At 42.7% G+C, this 20746-nt stretch overlaps 1 protein-coding gene across 6 annotated transcripts in view; it reads right to left on the bottom strand.

The window, feature by feature from the left end:
• rnf185 (ring finger protein 185) overlaps window positions 1-16314 on the bottom strand; it is a 53714-nt gene extending 37400 nt beyond the window's left edge. The window contains exons 1-6 of one of the 6 annotated variants that reach the window (XM_020521161.2): window positions 15759-16290; window positions 15632-15650; window positions 10408-10520; window positions 9305-9359; window positions 6956-7073; window positions 1764-3582 (exon numbers count right to left, since the gene is read on the bottom strand). In XM_020521161.2, the coding sequence (XP_020376750.1) occupies window positions 3485-3582; window positions 6956-7073; window positions 9305-9359; window positions 10408-10520; window positions 15632-15650; window positions 15759-15952 (597 nt within the window). In that variant the 5' untranslated portion in view covers window positions 15953-16290 and the 3' untranslated portion in view covers window positions 1764-3484. Of the gene's footprint in view, window positions 1-1763; window positions 3583-6955; window positions 7074-9304; window positions 9360-10407; window positions 10521-15631; window positions 15651-15758 lie in introns of those variants that run through there. The other 5 variants (XM_048611289.1, XM_048611284.1, XM_048611285.1 and 2 more) reach the window with 5 other exon arrangements.
• Window positions 16315-20746: the final 4432 nt, after the last annotated feature.

The raw sequence follows: 20746 nt of genomic DNA, 5'->3' as shown, positions 1-20746 counted from the left end.
AGCAAATCGATGTCTGGTTGGTGTTGATGGTGCCTGGGACATTGGCTGAAAGGTATGATTCTTACAGTATGATTACATTAGGCTGTTGCTCAATTAGTTTTTAGCACAAGTGCCCTGATATTACTATGGACAAATTTTGCAAGAGTTTACATGCCTGTTTTTGTCATTATTATTTCCAGTGCCTAGGTTGACGCAGACTGACTTGTCCAGTTTCACTCATTTTATATACTGTACCAGTTTGATGCAGTCAATTATTTTGTAGGGCCAGGTCAGAGGGTATTTAAGACCTGATAACTTTGTTGTGGATCTGGAGTTGCACATAACCCAGGCCAGATACAGACAGCAGATTACCTTCCCTAAAAGTGCAGAAGTAGATGAGTTTTTAAGACAATCAAAAATAGCTTCATGGTCACCATTACTGACGGCTGGAATTTAAATTCTAACCTGGACCTCTGTTACTCACCCAGTGACATTACCATTATGCACCCATAGTGAAATTGAGGCACAAAGTTATAGCTTCATGTCAAATGCCTGTGTCAATCAGGCAATCATTTGCAAAATAAAAGACAATCACCCTGTTGCACACCAAACAGTATTTTACAAGCACACAGGCATATCTTCAGGCAGCAGCCAAACTAGCTGTTGTTTAATGATATACAAAGTCTGCTGGATAGGATCAATTTGATTGGAGTTGGGTGGTAATGTTGCATCTGTACAGGACATTGGTTAGGCCACTTTTGGAATACTGTGCACAATTCTGGTCTCCCTGCTATAGGAAGGATGTTGTGAAACTTGAAAGGGTTCAGACAGGATTTCCAAGGATGTTGCCAGGGTTGGAGGGTTTGAGCTTATCGCGTGAGGCTGAATAGACTGGGGCTATTTTCCCTGGAGCATCAGAGGTTGAGGGGTGACCTTCTAGAGGTTTACAAAATCATGGGCATGGATAGAGTGAATAGTCAAGGTCTTCTTTTTCTTGGGGTGGGGTGTCCAAAACTAGAGGCCATAGGTTTAAGGTGACAGGGGAAAGACTAGAAAGGGACCTAAGGGACAAGTCTTCTACGCAGAGGATGGTGCGTGTATGAAATGAGCTGCCAGAGGAAGTGGTGGAGGCTGGTACAATTACAACATTTAAAAGGCATCCGGATGTGATAGGTTTAGAGGGATATGAGCCAAATGGTGACAAATGGGATTAGATTTTTTTAAGGATATCTGGTTGGCATGGACAAGTTGGACTGAAAGGTCTATGCTGTACAACCCAGTGGGGTAAAGAAAGTCAGAGAGACACAGCTGTCTGTGTGAAGACAATTTTCTCATCCTAGTCCTAAATTTTCATCAATTCAGCTGAGACTATGAATCCTAGATGCACCTGGTAGAGGAGGTAACAGATCATGGGCATCTTTGGCTTCAGAGGTATTATATACCATTAGATCATAAGATTGGGAGCAAATATAGCCTATTTGGAGAGCTCACTGCTGAATCCTCAATTCTTCCCATCAAAGTCCATAACCTCACATTTTTCCCCATTGTAGTCCATCTGCCAAGTTTTTGCCCACTTCCTTAGTCTGCAGGAGGATATAGATGGTTGTCATTGACAAATTTGGCTGTAGCATGTGTACTTCTGCTAATCAATATTATATAGTAAATAATTGTGCCTTAGCACTGATCCCTGTGGTACTCCACTAGTGAGATGGTGCCACCTATCTTGATTTGTTTTAAAAAAAAATATACAGCATTGTTTAGGACAAGGAACCAATCATGCGGAATCAATTTGATTGATGCACAAGTTTTATTTCACACTTGATACAAAGTAGGAAACAGGATATTAAATTAAAAATACATTTTCATGTTTCTACATGAAGGCCTATATGCAGCTGATATTGTCCACCTCAGTACTGGGTTTAGCCTGGTTCAAGAATGAACCCTATATTATTAGACAATGGAATTATAAATTTTCTGGAATTCCACTGTTCGGGTGAGCTGCATGACAGGTGCAGCCTTTTGTCTGTAACTGCTCCTCCTCATCCAATCTGTATGCCATCATCTGTTCCTGTCTGTCATCATTAGCCCAGCTTTATTCCTCAACCCATTTTATCCAGGCTTTTCAATTTTCATCTCCTGACTGACAAACAGTTTTCCATTACCACCACCTCCCAGATGGTCCCAGCAAATTTTTCACTGTAGTGAGAAAATAAAAGGCTTGGGTCACTGAACGTCCCAGCCTTAATATTTATTTAAATACAGCTGTACTTTAAATTCTGTAAATTCTGCAGGTCTCTGTTGGCTGTCACCTCTTTCCTAATGGTAGACATGGCAGATGTGCAGAAGCCTGCTAACTCTATGAAGAGGCCTGTCACAGGTGAACTTAAAAAATAGATGCACAAGAATTGTTAAGGTGAATCCAGAACATGACAATCTAAATGTCAGGGTTAGAGGAGGACCAAGTTCTAGTACACCTATCCCACTGTGTGATATGATGCAATGAGCTGAGAATCTGGTCAATATTTCATGCAGATTTATTTACCAATTGTCAAAAACTGAGTATCTCTGTTAAAAGGAAGAGTGCCATTGCAAAGCTCTGCTCCAAAAGGGATAGGCAGAGTGAGAAAATGATCTTAACTTGATATGCTGACTGAAATTTATCAGTGGCTACAAATGAAGGATGACCCCTTTACCGCTAATTTTTTTACTCTTAGCAAAATTAAGAGTAGAAACTTGCAGTCATCTCCAACCTCAGTTCATGTCACTGCTCTTGACAGCTAATCACAGTTAAAACAATTGTTATGTAGGAAAATGTAATTTAAGCACAGCAAGATTCCATAAATTGCAATGAAATATATTATCACTTAATCTGATTTTAACAGCTTGGTTGACCAGGAAATGCAGAACTCTTGCTGGTCTTTAAATAGGACCATAGGATCTTTTATTTCAGATGAATGTAAAACTGAGCCTCTGTCCTGCCAAACAGCTGAGATTGTGCACTCAAGTAGAGTTGAATTTGGACTTTAAATCTTCTGACTTGAAGACAAATCTACCTAACAAACCTGACAAGCACAGCTTACATCCTCCACTTCAAGGACTAGTATACCAGCCAAGAAACAAATTTTCTTTCCATTCCCAAAGTGACAATGCAGCAGTGATTTGAGTAAGGATAGATAATGAGAAACTCAGCTTGAAGTCAGCATGCAGACCACCTGAATATTTCACATACAAGCACAGAACACAGATATTACCATAGAATTACAATCCAGGAATTGGAACCTTTTAAACAAACAGTACCAGTCCACTCTAACTAGATCCACGTACATGCTGTTCTCTTCATCTTCAATTGGTAAATTCAAAGAATGGTTTCAGCCCCAGTTAGATATGATTTCTGTAATTAATTGAAAGGTAGAAAACCTTGGTGAAAGATTTAACTTCCCAGAAGAGTTCATCTGCCTCATCAGATCACACAATGACCTAGAAAAGTAATCACTTCCGTTTGTCCTTAAGCAATGAGGAGCCAGAACATAATCACAAGAGCCACAAAGAGGAAAAGGCGAGACAGAAACTGTTCATCCACGTACTGTGGCGTTCCAGGGACTGCTGCAGGGTGAAATGGCACAAACAAAGTCAGATTCCAGCATCTGGAGACAGCTGTACATGAGAATCACCCCTACCCTTTCTTCCCTTGTCCCCCTTTGTGGGCTTTAGTTCCAGGTTTACTGTACTCTTCCAGTTCCTGCCCTTCAATTCAGATCCACCCTTAAATAATGAATTTATTAATAACGATAGGGATGGCACAGGTTCGAATCCCGCCACGGCAGATGGTGGAACCCATCTGGTTCACTAATGTCCTTTAGGGAAGGCAACTGCCATCCTTAACTGGTCTGGCCCACTTGTGACTCCAGAGCCACAGCCAATGTGGTTGACTCTTAACTGCCCTCTGGGCAATTCGGGATGTGCAACAAATGCTGGCCTCACCAGAGATGCCCTCATCCCATGAACGAACAAAAAAAATTTGAGTTCAATAATAATCTGGAAATAAGACTCTAATGATGATTATCAGGAAAAACCCACCATGGTTCACTAATGCTCTTTAGGGAAGGAAATCTGCCATTTTTAGACTCTGACTCCATACCCACAGCAATGTGGTTGACTCTTAACTGCCCTCTGGGCAGTTAGGGATCGGCAATAATTGCTGGCCGAGCTAGTGACACCCACATCCCATGAATAAATTTAAAAAAAAAACTGATTTGAAGTACCCTGCACTCGGTCTTTCGAGCCATCTTGTTTGTTTGTTTCTATTTTTTGCTGGCTGCTCTCAATGGCAGCAACAGGTCATGGACAGATGAAGTGTGCATCACTTAGGGAGCAGGGATGAAGCAAAGACATTATATATAGGTTGAAACAAATAAAACTAGGTCAGAAAACCTGAGAATTGATTGCTATGCCGATCAACGGCTTCAGCTCCAGAAGCCTCAGCCGCACACAGACCTGTGCAGCAGTAAAAAAGTTAGAGGGAATGTTGGTCAGGATATGGAGAAAGGGACAAGTGGTAGAATGGATTGCTATACTGGAACAAATTATGGGTGCACATTAATAAATTTGGGGATACAGAGATGCAGCAGTAAACTTAGTAATCCAGAGCCTCCAAATGACGCTCGTAGATTTGAATAAATTCTGGAATCATAAAAGTTAATCTAATGGTAACTCTGTAATCATTGTTGCAGAACATCATCTGGTTCACTAATGTCCTTTAGGGAAGCAACTCTGTAATCTGATTTACATGTGACTCCTGACCCACAGAAATATTGATTCTTTATTGCTGTGTGATATGACTGAAGTCAGTTCAAAGGCACACAGAATATGGTGTTAGCCATGCTATATAAGAATTTTTAAAAGACATGCAGAATAGACAAATAATTGGACAATCAAGATCAGTAGTGAAGGTCACTTTTTAATTGAACCGTGCAAAGGGGTCAAAGGGAAAAGGGATCTCAGAATAGAATCATTACAATCATATATACAATTATTGTGGCCAAAGCACAAAGAAGTAGATTTTATTCCTTGAGGGACAGAATTTAAAGAAAGGGCAATTAGTCTAAAGTTCTGGTCACTTTATAAAAGGCACTGGAGAGGGCAGAGACAAGATTTATAACGAAATGTGTGATATAAACATCAGGAAAGGATTGACAAGTAGGGCCTCTCTCTCAAAAATGAGGGCTGAGGGAGACCTAATCAAGTTATTTAAAATGATTAGTATAGGAGTTGGGATGTCATATTGCGGTTGTACAGGACATTGGTGAGGCCTCTTCTGGATTAGTGTCCAGTTCTGGTCACACAGTTATTAAGCTAGAGAAGGTTCAGAAGAGATTTACCAGGATGTTCCCCAGTATGGAAGGTTTGAGTTATTAAAGGCTGGGACTTTTTCCACTGGATTATAGAAGGTTGAGAGGTGATCTTATAGAGGTTTATAAAATAATGAGGGGTATAGATGGGGGATGGGGGATTTTCCCTAGGATGGCGGATTTCAAGACTAGGGGGCATCTTTTTAGGTGAGAGACATGAGGAGTAAATTTCTTTTCCACAGAGGGTGGTTCGCACGTGGAATGAACTTCCTGAGGAAGTGGTGAATGTTACAATGTTTAACAGAAACTTAGATAAGTGCATGAATAGGAAAGGTTTGGAGGGAAGGCAGGTGGGACTAGTTTAGTTTGGGTTTATGTTTGGCATGGACTGGTTGGACCAAAGGATCTGTTTCCATGCTGACTATGAAAAATGATCCCTTTTGTAAAGAACAGTATAACATGGTCTTTAACATACAACATCTTCAACATGGTCAACAAGAAGTTTAACAGAGAATTCAGAAGGAACTTTTTTTTACCTGAAGAGTGGCAAAAATGCAGCATTGTTATCACCAGGAGGGTTGGAGACAAATGGTGGAAATGCATTTAAGGAAAGCTGGTGAGAAGGGATTAGATGGTAACGATAATAGATGAGGGAAGATGGGGACAATTGAGTAGATCCTGAATGTCAATTTGGAATAATTGGACTGAGTGACCTACATGGATGTAATCCTGGTGCAAATCTCCATTAGAGTTTAAAACTTTAATTTTGGCCAGCATGTACAGAACTACGTGTTTGCAACTTTTCTTGAGGGTTCTCAATGAGTAATGTATTATAATATCATTAAACAAAATCATTGATTCCTAGTTTTTAAGCATGTTGAAAGGGGCCTGGATACAGATTTAAAAAGCAAAATTAAAACTTGGAAGATTAACCACTACTTCTTTTACATAATAAAGCAACCAGACCTTAGAATACTGCATGAAGTGTGGTCTAAACAAGATCTAAACTGATGGAGGTAAAACCTTGAAACTACACAGGCTATTAAACAATGGACAGTATCATAGAGAGCCTGCTCCTGTCCTCATTACATTTCCTTTCAGCAGGGGCCCAACAGACACATGCAGCCTGGTTCAAACCATCTCATGTTGCGTGTGATGCTATGAACTGTACACAGCTAAGGCCAGATCAACAGGCAATAATCAGGATTTTACCATTGGGTTGAATGGGTTACTGGCCAACCACTCTAAGTATTAGGTCTTCAATGTAATTTTGTACAAGAACTACGAACAGGTCTATAGTGCTGGAAATGAACGCTACTGTCATATCTAAGCTCTGGAATGCTGAATCAGGCCCTATGATATCATATTGCTCTGAATTTTGCTTTGGCAATTTAAGAAACGAGCAAGCTTATTTGGCCTTCACAGCTAACTGAGCAAGACAATCTGCTTAGATTGTTTCTTCAATATTCACTAATTTTAAAACTGGAAAGCAACTTGTTTTTTAATATAGTATTGACGGCAGATAAAAGAGATTATGGCACATAAGGAAAGCCTGTTTTGTACCTGTTCCATATGGCACTGGATGTTATCTGGGTAGGATGGAAAATAAAGTGATTTTAATTATGTACCTGGAGGTGGGCGGCCATCATTGATGTTAAATGCTGTCGCAAAAATCCCAAATGGAAATGCACCAATCCCAAATGACATCTGGAATCCTCCATCTCCAAATCCAAAACCTTGGAAACCCTGGGAAATAAGATGATTGTGGCAGTAATTCAACATGAAACAGAATATAAAGAACAAGCACTGCACATCCACTATCGCAAACACTTTTTACACCACTATGATATAATATAATAAAACATCCTATTTCATTTCATGAAATTATAAATGACAGCATCTGAACTGAAGGCATCATATTGACATAAGAAGGGAATTAGTTAGGAGACAGGAGACTAAGTAGAAATAATTGGACATGATTCTTGGTGCCCTTTAACGATTCTGTACTGGGGCCTTAATTTTCATAATAATAATCAATTTCATAGTTTATCCAATTTTGCTGACAACATTGTTAAGTGGCACAAGAAAGCTTAACCCTTTATAATGAACCTTTGAAACAGCACCCAGACCGGATGGTTAACCTTCCAACTTCTAAGTACCTGAGCTGTATTTTTGTGGGTGTAAGTTAAACGGGTAGAGGTGATAATGAAGTTAAAAGTTCAGTTTAGAGCACAAGTAATTGTGTTCACTGTACCTCTGATATCTTTAATGTTACTGACAAGATAGGGAGTGTCTTTATTAGTTCTTTTCCATATGTTTTTGAGTTTTCTACAATTTTTTTTTTGTTTTAAGCAGTGAACCTTGTGGGTTTATTCTTTCAGTAAATAAATGGGCTTTCAGATTTCTAAAGAAATGCAAAACAGAAATATTACTGGTCACTATGGAGATCATAATAATTGGGACTGTCAAGGAATTTTGTGAATTCACAGAGTGTTGAGACTTCACAGTGAATTTTGTGAATTCACCAACTGGTGAGTTTTCAGTGAACTTTGACTTATTAAGAAGGTGCCGGCGTTGGACCGGGTTGGACAAAGTCAGAAGTCACATGTCACCAAGTTATAGTCTAACGGGTTTATGTGAAATCACAAGCTTGTGGAATGCAGCTGACTTCACCTGACGAAGGAGTAGCGCTCTGAAATCTCGTGATTTCAAATAAACCTGTTGGACTATAAACTGGTGTCATGTGACTTCTGACTTTGTCCAACCAATTTTCTGGAAAGGGGAGAATCATTAATTGTTGGAAAACATCCTGGGTTTGTCCCAGGGCAGTTGGGGCCTCAGTTTAACCTTAATTAAGAACTGCGGCTGACTTTGTAACATGCCCACCACCACCCCCCCCCCCCCCCACAGAATATGCAACACAGACCCACTGGGTCAAACAGGATGTTCCAATTCCATCTGCCTTTTCCATATTTCCTTCTTTCTCAATATTCATCTAGTTTCCTTTTGAAAATACCTAAGCTACTTGGCTCAACTATTTAGAATCATAAATCCGTACAGTGTGGAAACAGGCCCTTCGGCCCAACAAGTCCACATCGATCCTCAGAGCTTCCCACCCAGATCCATGTCATATGGTAAAAAGTTTAGCCTTTGGCTCTTTTGCTCATCAACTTAAAACTGTCTCTAGTTCTCAACTCTTCTGCCATTGGAACACTTTTTCCCCTATCTACTGTGTCCAGAATCTTCAGTATTTTGAAGACCAGTATCAAATATTCACTCAGCTTTTGCTTCTCCTTAAGGAGAACAGCTTCAGCTTCCCCAATTTAACTGAAGTTCCTCTTCCCAGAAACCAACCTCTTGGATAGACTCTGAAAAAACAGGTAGCATTCTCTTCACCTCTTTGGTTGGGTCAGGGCTTTAAAAGGATATGGAATCAAGATGGATAGATGGAGTTGAGATACAAAGCAAGTTTGATGGAATTGACTGGCAGATTATTTGAAAGAACTATGGATTCAGTAAGAATTTGTACTTGGTCTCAGCAGAAAGGAGATGTGATACAGGTGTTTCTTTGCAGTACTTCATGATTGTAACGAGAAACACGTAAAATTTTTTTTAAGAGAATGATGGTAGAATGCACTGCCTGACATGGTGGTAGATATTGAATCAAAAGCATTTAAAAGGGAATTGGGGGAAAATGCAGGGTTATGAGAAGAGGATGGGAATGGGACTAATTGAAGGAACAGGTGCAGATTCAATGAGCTGGATGGTTAGCTCCTATTCTGTGATTGGACAACAGGTTTGACGGACTGAATGATCCACTCCCAATCCTGAGCTGTGTCAGAAGCATAGCACAAACGCAAAACACATTCACTATCCCAGTCTCTACAAAAAAATTTACCACAACCCCTCATTTCTGTGTCCCTCTTCCCATCTTGTCTCTTCATCTTGTGCTGTGAAATGAAGGAAAGTGTACTCACCCCTCTACTCTCTGGCTCAGGTCTCTGGCCTTGCGGTCTTGGAGGAGTTTTCTCTCTAAAATTGAATAGCAGTCGACAAGATTTAATGTTGTCCATGACATGTGCAAGAAGAAATCAAATTGTCTCTGAATGTTCAAACTTCGGAAAATTATGACATTCTATAAATTTCATGAATTGATTATTCAAAAGCAAACAGAGAGATGACAGAGAGGACATGAAATGTCAAGAATAGGGCTGTCAACAATATCATGGTCCTGCAGCTCTCAAGCAGCAAGGGGAACTAGGTGAATTCTGAAGAGCCCTTGAGGCATTTTCACAGGCGTGACTGAACTAAGGGCGATGGGAGTGAAACGGCTCAAATGAGATATGATGCTGCCAAGGCTACATTTATTGTAGCCATTTGTACGTCAGAGTGGAGAGTGTGCTGAATGGAATCCTTAGTAATGGCCTCTATTTCATTTTTGACAATAGCCTGACAGCTTATAACATCTTTGCCCTACTGCTAGCCATAAAATGAACCAGAAGACTGTTTAAAGCTTGTTGATAACCTGTTACTCAGTTCACACTCAGCATCTTTTAGAAATCTTAATGCACTGTCTTACGCTGTCCATAGCATTGTCTTTATGTCATACTGACAAGCAAACTTCTAATCAACACTGTGCCAGGAACAATAATCATAATTACCAGTCCCAGAAGCTCATTGCACGTTTTGAACTTCTAAATAAACTGTGCAGGGTTCTTTCTCATTAATTGTTTCAACGTGGCTGTCAAAACAACGAGGCAGTCAGAGGGAGACAGGACCGGTGCGGCGACTTCAATTTCTTTCAGCCTGGCTAAGACAGAAATTCCTTGAGGGCCATTAACAACAGCTGTATTCAACCTATCACTTTGCATTCCCATCCACCTTATTGTTTTCATTTCCACTAACAAAATGAGATAATAAAATTAACATGCATAATTTATATATCTGGAAGAAGCATCCTCTGGAGTTTGTGACCTATTTTTGAGAAGTTGATGGGCAGCATCAGGATGCAATCAACAAACAGCAATTCTAGTTTTCCAGCAAGTGAGGGTAGGTTCCATTCTGCTGCTTTGGAACTCACCTTGGATCCTGCTGGCCTGTGCTTCCTCTTCCATAAAGGGGAATTACTTTGTCTCGACTAATTCCTGCTTTGCAAACAGGGCAAACCTGTCGATTAGGTCTGGTCTCTAACCACTGTCGGAATATGAACACCAGTGCTTTCAATTAGTGACAATATTATCTCAGAGAAAAGAGACTAAGAAAATTGCATTTCCAACTTAACATAATTGAAGAGGAAGTGAAGAACACAAGAGACATTTTTGCAGTGAAAATATACTAATTTCTAGGTTGCTTAATGGAAGTATGAGCCTAACACAGCACAATTGTTTTCATTAAACCACTGCATGATTTGAAAAGCTAAGTGAGTTTCTTCTTATTTTCACACTGATGCCATTTTAGTTTGTAAAGAAAATGCTCACTCCTAGATGACTGGAATTTGAACATTAAGGAAGCTGGAAACAGGGAGATCTCTGGATGAAAAATCTCCATTTTAGACATGCAAGGTTTGATCAGGTACAGTCAGATCGAAGTCATGCCTAACAAATTTGGTGGAATTTTTTATAGGGGGTGATCAAGTGCTTGGATGACAGTAGGGCAGTTGATCTAGTTTACATGGATTTCAGCAAAGCATTTGACAAGGTGCCACATGGAAAACTGATAGAAGGTTAAAAACTCACACAGGATTCACAGTAGGCTAGGGCTGGTTTTGGGATGCGGTAGCAGGAGGGGAGATTTTGAAGCTTGTGAAATCCAGCCCAGCTCGTCCCCGCCTCCCTAACCTGTTCTTCCTCCCACCTATCTCCTCCTCTCACCTCAAGCCACACCCCCATTTCCTACCTACTAACCTCATCCCGCCCCCTTGACCTGTCCATCCTCCCTGGATTGACCTATCTCCTCCCTACACTCACCTTTACTGGCTCCATCCCCGCCTCTTTGACCTGTCTGTTTCCTCTCCACCTATCTTCTCTTCTATCCGCCTCCCCCTCTCTCCCTATTTATTTCAGAACCCCCTTCCCCAGCCCCATTTCTGATGAAGGGTCTGGGCCCGAAACGTCAGCCTTCCTGCTCCTCTGATGCTGCTTGGCCTGCTGTGTTCATCCAGCTCCACACCTTGTTATCCCAGGATTCACAGTAACTTGGCAAAGTTGGCTTAGTGGTAGAAGAGGAGGTTGGTGTTAGAAGGCTGTTTGTGTCACTGGAGTCTGGTTTGCAGTGGCAGACCACAAAGATGTGCGCTGGGTCCCTTACTGTTTGTAACATCCATAAATGATGTAGATCAAAATGTGGGAGGAATGATAGGTAATTTTGCGGATGACACAGATTGGATTTGTTTGTTGACAGTGAAGTGGAAGGTGTTCGATTGTTCGGTGTCAAGAAATATAAACAGATTGGTGAACTGGGCAAATCAATGGCAGATGGAATTTAACTCTGATATATGAGGTAATGCACTTTGGAAGAAGGAATAAGACAAGGAAGTACTCAATGAATGGTAACAAACTAGGAAGTTCAGAAGAGCAGAGGGATGCTGGTCTATCAAGCTCTCTCAAGTAGCCGGGCAGATTACTAGGGTTGGTAAGAAGGTATTTGGGACACATGCAGTTGTGACACAGATTGTAAGAACAGGAAGGTTATGTTGGAATTGTATAGAACTTTGTTCAGGCCACAGCTTGAGTGCTGTGTGCAATTCTGGTCTACACTGTAGGAAGGATGTGATAGTATTGGAGGGGGTGCAAAGGAGATTCACCACGATGTTGAGATAGCAAGAACTACAGATGCTGGAGTCAGAGATAACAAAGTGTGCAGCTGGAGGAACACAGCAGGCCAGGCAGCATCAGAGGAACAGGAAAGCTGACATTTCGGGTTGGGACCATTCTTCAGACCTTTTTTCTGAAGAAGGGTCCTGAACCGAAACATCAGCTTTCCTGCTCCTCTCATGCTGCTGGCCTGCTGTGTTCCTCCAGCTCCACACTATCTTCACCAGGATGTTGCCTGGGATGGAGAATTTCGATTATGAAGAGAGGCAGGATAAGCTAGCTTTGTTTTCTTTGGAGCAGAAAAGGTTGAGGGGGATCTAATAGAGGTGTGTGAAATTATAAGGGGCACAGACAAGGTAAATAAAAAGCAGTTGTTCCCCTTAGCTGAAGGTTCAATAATAAAGGGGCATAATTTTAAAGTGAAAGGTTTAGAGGGGATTTGAGGAAACTTTTTTTCAGCGAGAGGGTGGTGGGTATCTGGAATGCACTTTCAGTGAGGGTAGTTCAGGTGGGAAACCTCACAACCTTTAAAAAGCACTTGGGTAAGCACTTGAACTGTCGTAATATTCAAGGCTATGGGCCTAGTGCAGGAAAGAGGACTAATGTGGGTCGTAGTATATTTTGGCAGTATAGAAGATGAGTTGAAGGCCATCTTCTGTGCTGCATGATTCTATGATGTGATGGATTCCATCCTCAAAGTACTAAACAGTGAAGAAATTGTAAAGACTTTAATAATGATTTGCAAATAGTCTCCCAGGAATGGATGCCTCTGCATTATTTCAGAGATCTGAAAGAAAGAAACTAGCAATTACTGGACCGATTAGTCTCCAGGTTCAGGGAGTTGTACTGGAGCTATAGCTCTTACTGTTTGGTTCATGATTTCAATAAAACAATAGACAGCATATATCCAAGCTTGGTGATGATAATGAGTAAATAAGGTGGCAGGGAGCAATGGTTGCAAAGGGATATGGATAGATTAAGTGGTTGGAGGTTTTGGGTGGAAACTGTGACATCAACATGGGACTGAAAAAGAACACTTATGCTGAACTGAATAAAAATAGACAGGATTATTTTTCAAATGGCGAGAAGCCAAACTGCGGATGAGCAGAGTCATAGAGGTCTACAGCACAGAAAAAGGCCCTTCAGACCATCTAATCTACACCAGTCAAAAACAAGCACCCAACTATTTTAATCCCATTTCAGAGTCTAGGATTCGAGTATAAAAATCTCCAATAACTAATGAACAGAGCAAAAAGTAATTTGAAGATCCAATGAAGCACTGGCCTTTGTCTGAAAAGCCTCAATACAAAGAGACAAAATTTATGTGAGTTGATAAAAAACCTCCAGCCAGACCTTCTGGAGAGCTAGTTTGGGAACAACCTCAAAGAACTAGCTTGATGTGGCAGCACAGTATCATCCGTCTCTGTCGCATCTACTCTGATGAGGAGATGTTCCATTCCCAAACATCCCGAATGTCCGCCTTTTTGAAGCAAAACTTTCCCTGCCCTGTCATCCAGACAGCCCTCTACCACGCCTCCTCCATTCCCTGCTCCACAGTTCTTCTCAACCACCCCCTCCCCAAACGTAATAAAGATAGGGTCCCCCTTGTCCTCACATTCGATCCCACCAGTCTCCATATCCAATGTATCATTCTCAACACTTCTGCCAACTCCAATTAGACCCTACCATCTTCTAGTCCCCACCCCTCTCTGCCTTCCCCAAAGACCATTCCCTTTGCCACTCCTTAGTTCACGCTACACTCCCCACCAACCACTCCAACCTGCCTGATACCTTCCCCTGTAACCGTAAAAGATGCAACACCTACCCACACATCACCTCCCCCACCTCCATTCAAGGCCCTACACAGCCCTTCCAAGTGAGACAGAGCTTCACCTGCGTCTCCTCCAACCTAGTCTATTGCATCCGGTGCTCCCGATGTGGACTTCTCTATGTCGGTGAGACCAAACGTAGACTAGGTGACCGTTTCGCCCAGTATCTCTACCTGGCCCGTAATGGCCCCCCGAACCCCCCAGTCACCGCCCATTTCAACTCCCCACCCCACTCCCCCTCCCACTTCGACATGTCCGTCCTTGGCCTCCTCCGGTGTCACAGCGACTCAGAACACAAATTTGAAGAATAACACCTTATCTTAACACCTGGGCACCCCACAGCCCGAAGGACTCAACATGGAGTCTTCCAATTTCAAATAACCTTCCGAGCCATCCCCCGGCTTCCCTTCCAGCCCTACCTCCTCTCTTCCATTCTCCTACTGTTCCCCCCTTCCAGCCACCAACCAGATTCATCCCTCCCATCGACCAACCAGGTTGTACCTACCACCTGTGTCCACCGATCACCAACATTCCACCTTCACCCCTCCCCACTACCTCATCAGCAGCTCCCCCTACCCCCACATCCAGTGCTGAAGAACAGTAATACCCGAAATGTTGACTGCTCCTTTCCTCCAGCCTCCCGTTTGTCTACCTTGGATTCCAGCATCTGTAGTTTTTTTGTCTCCATCATCAGAAAGATATTGGGGCTAAGTTATTACAGCATGTGACATTGACCAGACCTGGATTCCGTCGAGAGGGTTGCTTGCTGAGGATCACAGAGACTGGGTTGTTAAGTATATTGAAGGCAGAGATAGGTTTTCATCAGTAATAGAATCAAGGGCAATGGGGAAATGGCAGGTAAGTGGAATGAGAATCGGCCATGATATTGTTGAAAGGCAGGGCAGACTTGATGGGTTGAATGGCTTACTTCTGCTCCTACATCTTATGGTATAGGTGTCCATGAGGTGTTAAACAGTGTTTTGGATGGTGCTTTCACCAGCAAGACCTTCTGTTTTTACCTGAAAATTTGGACTGACCTCTGAGATATTAGATAAAAGACCTCCTGACCCACATCAGCAAAAGAAATTCTCATTTGGACAGTGGTTTTCATCAGCTCAATTATCCATGCAGTACAAAACAATAATTTACACATAGCAAATACGTACAAACTGTGAAGTCAGACAGACAGTTACAATAAAATATATTTCTTTGCCGGAGGCATAAATATGGGCCAGGACACTGGACACACTGCTTTTACAACAGTGTTGTGATCTTTTATAGCCACCTGTGCAGGACTCAAGTATCTCCAACAATACAGCACTCCTTTACCCTCAATTATTTCTGATGTCCCTAGATTGAGACTTGAACCCATAGCTTTCTCACTCTTTGAGGAATTTACTCCCACTAAGCCAAAGCTACAGTTCAGCAGTCTGGAAGTGAACCTTGATCTCAGTATCGCAGTGGGATGAGGCACTGAGCGTTCCAGCCTTGAAGTCAGGGAGAGTTTACAAATAGTGAAAGTAACAGACGTAACAAAATCAGAAATTGCTTGGTGTGTAAAAAAAAACTCAGCAGGTCTGGGAGCATCTGTGAAGAGAAACTGCCCGATTTCTACAACCAAAGTTCTTTGTTTTTTCTTTGTTTGGTAAAGTAACAAACGTACCTGGTGCAAGCAGGGCCAGCTTTGGATATCCAGAGGTGTCACCGAGAAAAGGAACAAAATATTGGAAGAGTTAGTGTCTTAGAACCTTTAACAAGAAGAAGCAGATTTTAGACGCCGAGGCCCTTACCAGAACAAGTGACCACACAGACTGATCACCGCATCCTTCGCTGTGTCCAGACAGATATTACACTCAAAGGTACTGTCTTGACCCTTGCCCTCCCCGGGCCCTCGGCTCTCCCCCGGCCCAGGCCCTGCGCCTCGGCTCTCGCCTGGTCCGGGGCCTCTATCGGCACCAGCAGCCGCCGAATCCAAACTTGCCATCTCCCTGTTAGCAACACTCACACATCCGGCTCGCCACCGGAACGGACTGCGCCTTAGCAACCGCTCCGCTGCAGCACGGCTCCAGAGAAAGGTTCCATCCCCTAGATAGGCCCTCTGAAAGTTCACTTTGTGGGGAGCTGTTCCTCTAACGCAACCTCAGAGAGATCAACAATTAAAACTCATTTCCTGACGCTTTCCATGACCACAGGAACATTACGGCCAATAAACAGCGTTGTAACTTGCTCTTCTCTGGGATGTGGGCATCACTGGCTAGGCAAGCATTCATGGTTTATCCTTAATTAGAAAATCGAACCTTCGGCCCATGATGTTGTGCCGAACTTTTACCCTAATCCTAAGGTCTATCTAACCTCCAACCCTACCTTATACTATCATCCATATACCTATCTAATAGCCACTTAAATGCCCCTAATGAGGCTGACTCCACTACCCTCTCCGGCAATGCATTCCACACCCCGACCACTCTGAGTAAAGAACCTAGCTCTGACATCTCCCCTATAATCTTCCCTCCATTCCAGGCAACATCCTGGTAAATCTCCTCTGCACCTTTTCCAACGCTTCCACATCTTTCCTGTAATGAGGCGACCATAACTAGACACAATACTCCAGATGTGGCCAAACCAGGCTTTTATACAGCTGGAGCATAACATCACGGCTCTTGAACTCAATGAAAGCTAACACACCATACGTCTTCTTAATAACTCTATCCACCTGGGTGGCACTTTCAGGGAACTGTGAACATGAACTCCAAGATCTCTCTGCTCCTCCACACTGCCAAGAATCTTTCCGTTAACTCTGTATTCTGCTTTCAAGTTTTTCCTTCGAAAATGAATCACCTCACAATTTCCGGGGTTAAACTCCATCTGCCACTTCTCAGCCCAGCTCTGCATCCTATCAATGTCCCTTTGTAACCTAGAACAGCCCTCCGCACTATCCACAACTCGACCCACCTTCGTATCATCTGCAAACTTACTAATCCACCTTTCCACTCCTTCATCCAAATCATTTACAAAAATCACAAGAAGAGGACCCAGAACAGATTCTTGTGGTACACCACTCGTAACTGAGCACCATGTTGAATAGTTTCCGTCCACTACCACCCTTTGGATTCAGAATTGGCTGACCCTTAGAAAACAATCTGCCACATTTCCCCCTATCCCATGCCTCCTTACCTTCTGCATGAGCCTACCATGGGGAACCTTATCAAACACCTTACTTAAATCCATGTATACCACATCCACTGCTCAACCTTCATCTACGTGTTTGGTCACCTCTTCAAAGAATTCAATAAGGTTTGTGAGGCGTGATCTACCCCTCACAAATCCATGCTGACTATCACGAATCAAACTGTGCCTTTCCAAGTGATCATAAATCCTATCTCTCAGAGCCCTTTCCAATAATTTGCCCACCACTGACGTTAGACTAACTGGTCTGTAATTTCCAGGGTTATCCCTATTCCCTTTTTTGAACAAGGGAATGACGTTTGCCTCTCTCCTATCTTCCGGCACTATACCTGGGGGCAGTGAGGACGAAAAGATCATCGCCAAAGGCCCTGCAATCTCTTCCCTCGCGTCCCATAGAATCCTTGGATAAATCCCATCAGGCCCGGGGGACTTATCTATCTTCAAGTTCCTCAAAATTCCTAGTACATCTTCCTTACTAACACCGACCTTCTCTAGCCTACCAGCCTGTTTCACGCTGTCCTCCTCTACAACTAGGTCCCTCTCAGTTGTGAATACCGAAGAAAAGTATTCATTAAGGACCTCTCGTATCTCTTTAGGCTCCGTGCACAAATTCCCTTTACAATCCTTGATCGGCCCTACCCTTTCTCTGGTCATTCTCTTGTTCCTCATGTTCGTGTAAAAAGCCTTGCAGTTTTCCTTGATCCTATCTGCCAAGGTTTTCTCATGCCCTCTTATAGCTCTCCTAAGCCCTTTCTTCAGCTCCTTCTTGGCTGCTTGTATCCCTCTAGAGCCTTTTCCGTTCCTTGTTTCCTAAACCTTATATAAGCATCCTTCTTCCTCTGACCCAGTCGTGCGACCTCTCTTTGAGGACCAAGGCTCCTTCACTCGACCGCATCTTTCCTGCCTGCTAGGGACAAACATATCGAGCACACGCAGTATGCATTCCTTAAACAATCTCCACATTTCAATAGTGCTCTTCCCTGACAGCATCTGTTCCCATTTTATGTTACCCAGTTCTTGCCTAACAGAATTGTAATTACCCTTCCCCCAATTATAAACCTTACTCTGCTGTTTGTACCTATCCTTTTCCGTGACTATTGTAAAAGTAACAGAGTTATGATCGCTACTGCCAAAATGCTCTCCTACCAACAGGTCTAACACTTGGCCCGGTTCATTGCCAAGCACCAAATCCAAAGTGGCCTCTCCTCATGTTGGTCTATCTACATACTGTATCAGGAATCCTTCCTGAACGCACTAGACAAAATCTGGACAAAATCTAAACTATTACAACTAAATTGTTTCCAATCAATATTTGGAAAGTTGAATTCACCCATGACTACAACCCTGTGAGTTCTGCACCTTTCCAGTATCTGCCTCCCAATCCGCTCCTCCACTTCTCTGCAACTATTAGGGGGTCTGTAAAAAAAACCCCAACAAGTTGTCCGTAAGAGGGTGATGGCGAGCAGCCTTCTTGGACTGCTCCAATTTGTGCGTTGTCAGGGCACACACGACCTGTTTGAGAAGGAGTTACAAGATTTTGACCCAGCAATAGCATGGGGATAGGGATTTCTTTCCCATATATCTCCAAGTCAGGATGGTGAGTTGCTCAGAGAGGAACTTTTCTTGCCCTTGTCCTCCTTGGTGGTAGCTGCCATGGGTTTGTAAGGTTTAAAAAGCCTGGATGAGTTGTGCAGGTGCATCTTGTAGATGGTACACAGTGCTGCTACTGCAAATCACACATTATCCTTAGTTGGAACTTACTCATCATTCCTTCGCTGTTATTGGGACAAAATCCTGGAATTGTCTTCCTTACAGCACTGTGGGTGTACCTACAACACAAGACCTGCAATGGTTCAAGAAAGCAGCTCACCATCACCTTCTACAGGACAATTAGGGACACTCGAGACAGCGATGCCCACATTGTTTGCAAAGAACAAATGTAAGGACTGATGTATTGTCCATAGTAACATCTCTACCAATCAACACGCTGCTTCTTACAGTAGAAATGTCATGTTCCCCTTGTTACAGAGTCAAAGATGTACAACACAGAAATAGACCCTTCGGTCCAACTCATCCATGCCGCCAAGGTATGCTAAACTAATCTAGTCCCATTTGTCAGCATTTGGCCCATAGCCCTCTAAACCCTTCCTAGTCATATATCCATCCAGATGCCTTTTAATTGTTGTAACGGTAGCAGCCTCCTCCACTTCCTCTGGCAGCTCATTCCATACGTGCACTGCATGAAAAAGTTGCCCCTTAGGTTCCCTTTAAATCTTTCCCCTCTCACCTTAAACCTATACCCTCTAGTTTTGGACTCCCCTATGCTGGGGAAAAAGGCCTTGACTATTCACCCTATCCATGCCCCTCATGATCTTAGAAACCTCTACAAGGTCACCTCTCAGCCTCTTCCTCCAGCTCAAACCTACCAACTGTGGCAACATCCTTGAAAATCTTTTCTGAACCCAAGTTTCACAACATCTTTCCTTTATCAGGGAGACCAGGATCGAACACAGTATTCCAAAAGTAGCCTAACCAATGTCCTGTACTGCCACAACATGACCTCCCAACTCCTTTACTCAATGCACTGACCAATAAAGACAGGCATACCAAAGGTCTTCTTCACTGCCCTGTCTACCAGTGACTCCACTTTCAAGGAACTACAAACCTGCATGCCAAAATCTCTGTATGGCAACACTCCCCAGGACCTTACTTTTAAGTATATTAGTCTTGCCTGATTTCCTTACCAAAATATAGCATCTCACATTTATCTAGTAAACTCCATCTGCCACTCCTCAGACCATCTGACCAAGGTCCTGTTGGACTCCAAGGTAACCTTCTTCGCTGTCCACTACACCAATTTTAGTGTCATCTGCAAATTTATTAACCATACCTCCTATATTCACATCCAAATAGTTTATACAAATAACAAAAAAAAAAATCAGTAGACCCAGCACCAATCCCTGCAGGAAACTGCCAGTCATAGGCCTCCAGTCCAAAAAGCAACCCTCCACCACACCCTAGTTCCTACCTTCTAGCCAAATTTATATCCAAATGGCTGGTTCTCCCTGTATTCCATGTGAACTAACCCTGTTAGGCAGTCTTTCATGCAGAACCTTGTTGAATGCCTTATTGAAGTCCATGTAGACATCAACTGCTCTACCTTCAATCCTCTTCATCATTTCTTCAATCAACTCAATCAAGTTAGTGGGACATGATTTCCCACACACAAAGACATGTTGACTATTCCTAGATCAGTACTTGCATTTCCAAATAGACATAAATTCTGTCCCTCAGAATCCCCTCCAACAACTTGCCCACCAGTCTAAGTTTTTTGGCTTTACCTTACTACATTTCTTACATAACAGCACCACGTTGACCAACCTCCAGTCTTCCAGCACCTCACCCATGGCTATCGATGATGCCAAAATATTTTGGCAAGGGGCCCAGCAATCACTTCCTTAGCTTCTCACAAAGTTCTAGTGTACACCTGATCTGGTCCCAGGGATTTATCCACCTTTTTGTGTTTTAAGACTTTAGCACCACCTCCATTGTAATATATGGATAACACAGTGTGGAGCTGGAGGAACACAGC

Source organism: Rhincodon typus, chromosome 24 (genome assembly GCF_021869965.1).
Source record: "Rhincodon typus isolate 14 chromosome 24, sRhiTyp1.1, whole genome shotgun sequence".
In the NCBI taxonomy this organism is placed as follows: Eukaryota; Metazoa; Chordata; class Chondrichthyes; order Orectolobiformes; family Rhincodontidae; genus Rhincodon; species Rhincodon typus.
This window is presented reverse-complemented; position numbering and strand designations above follow the sequence as displayed.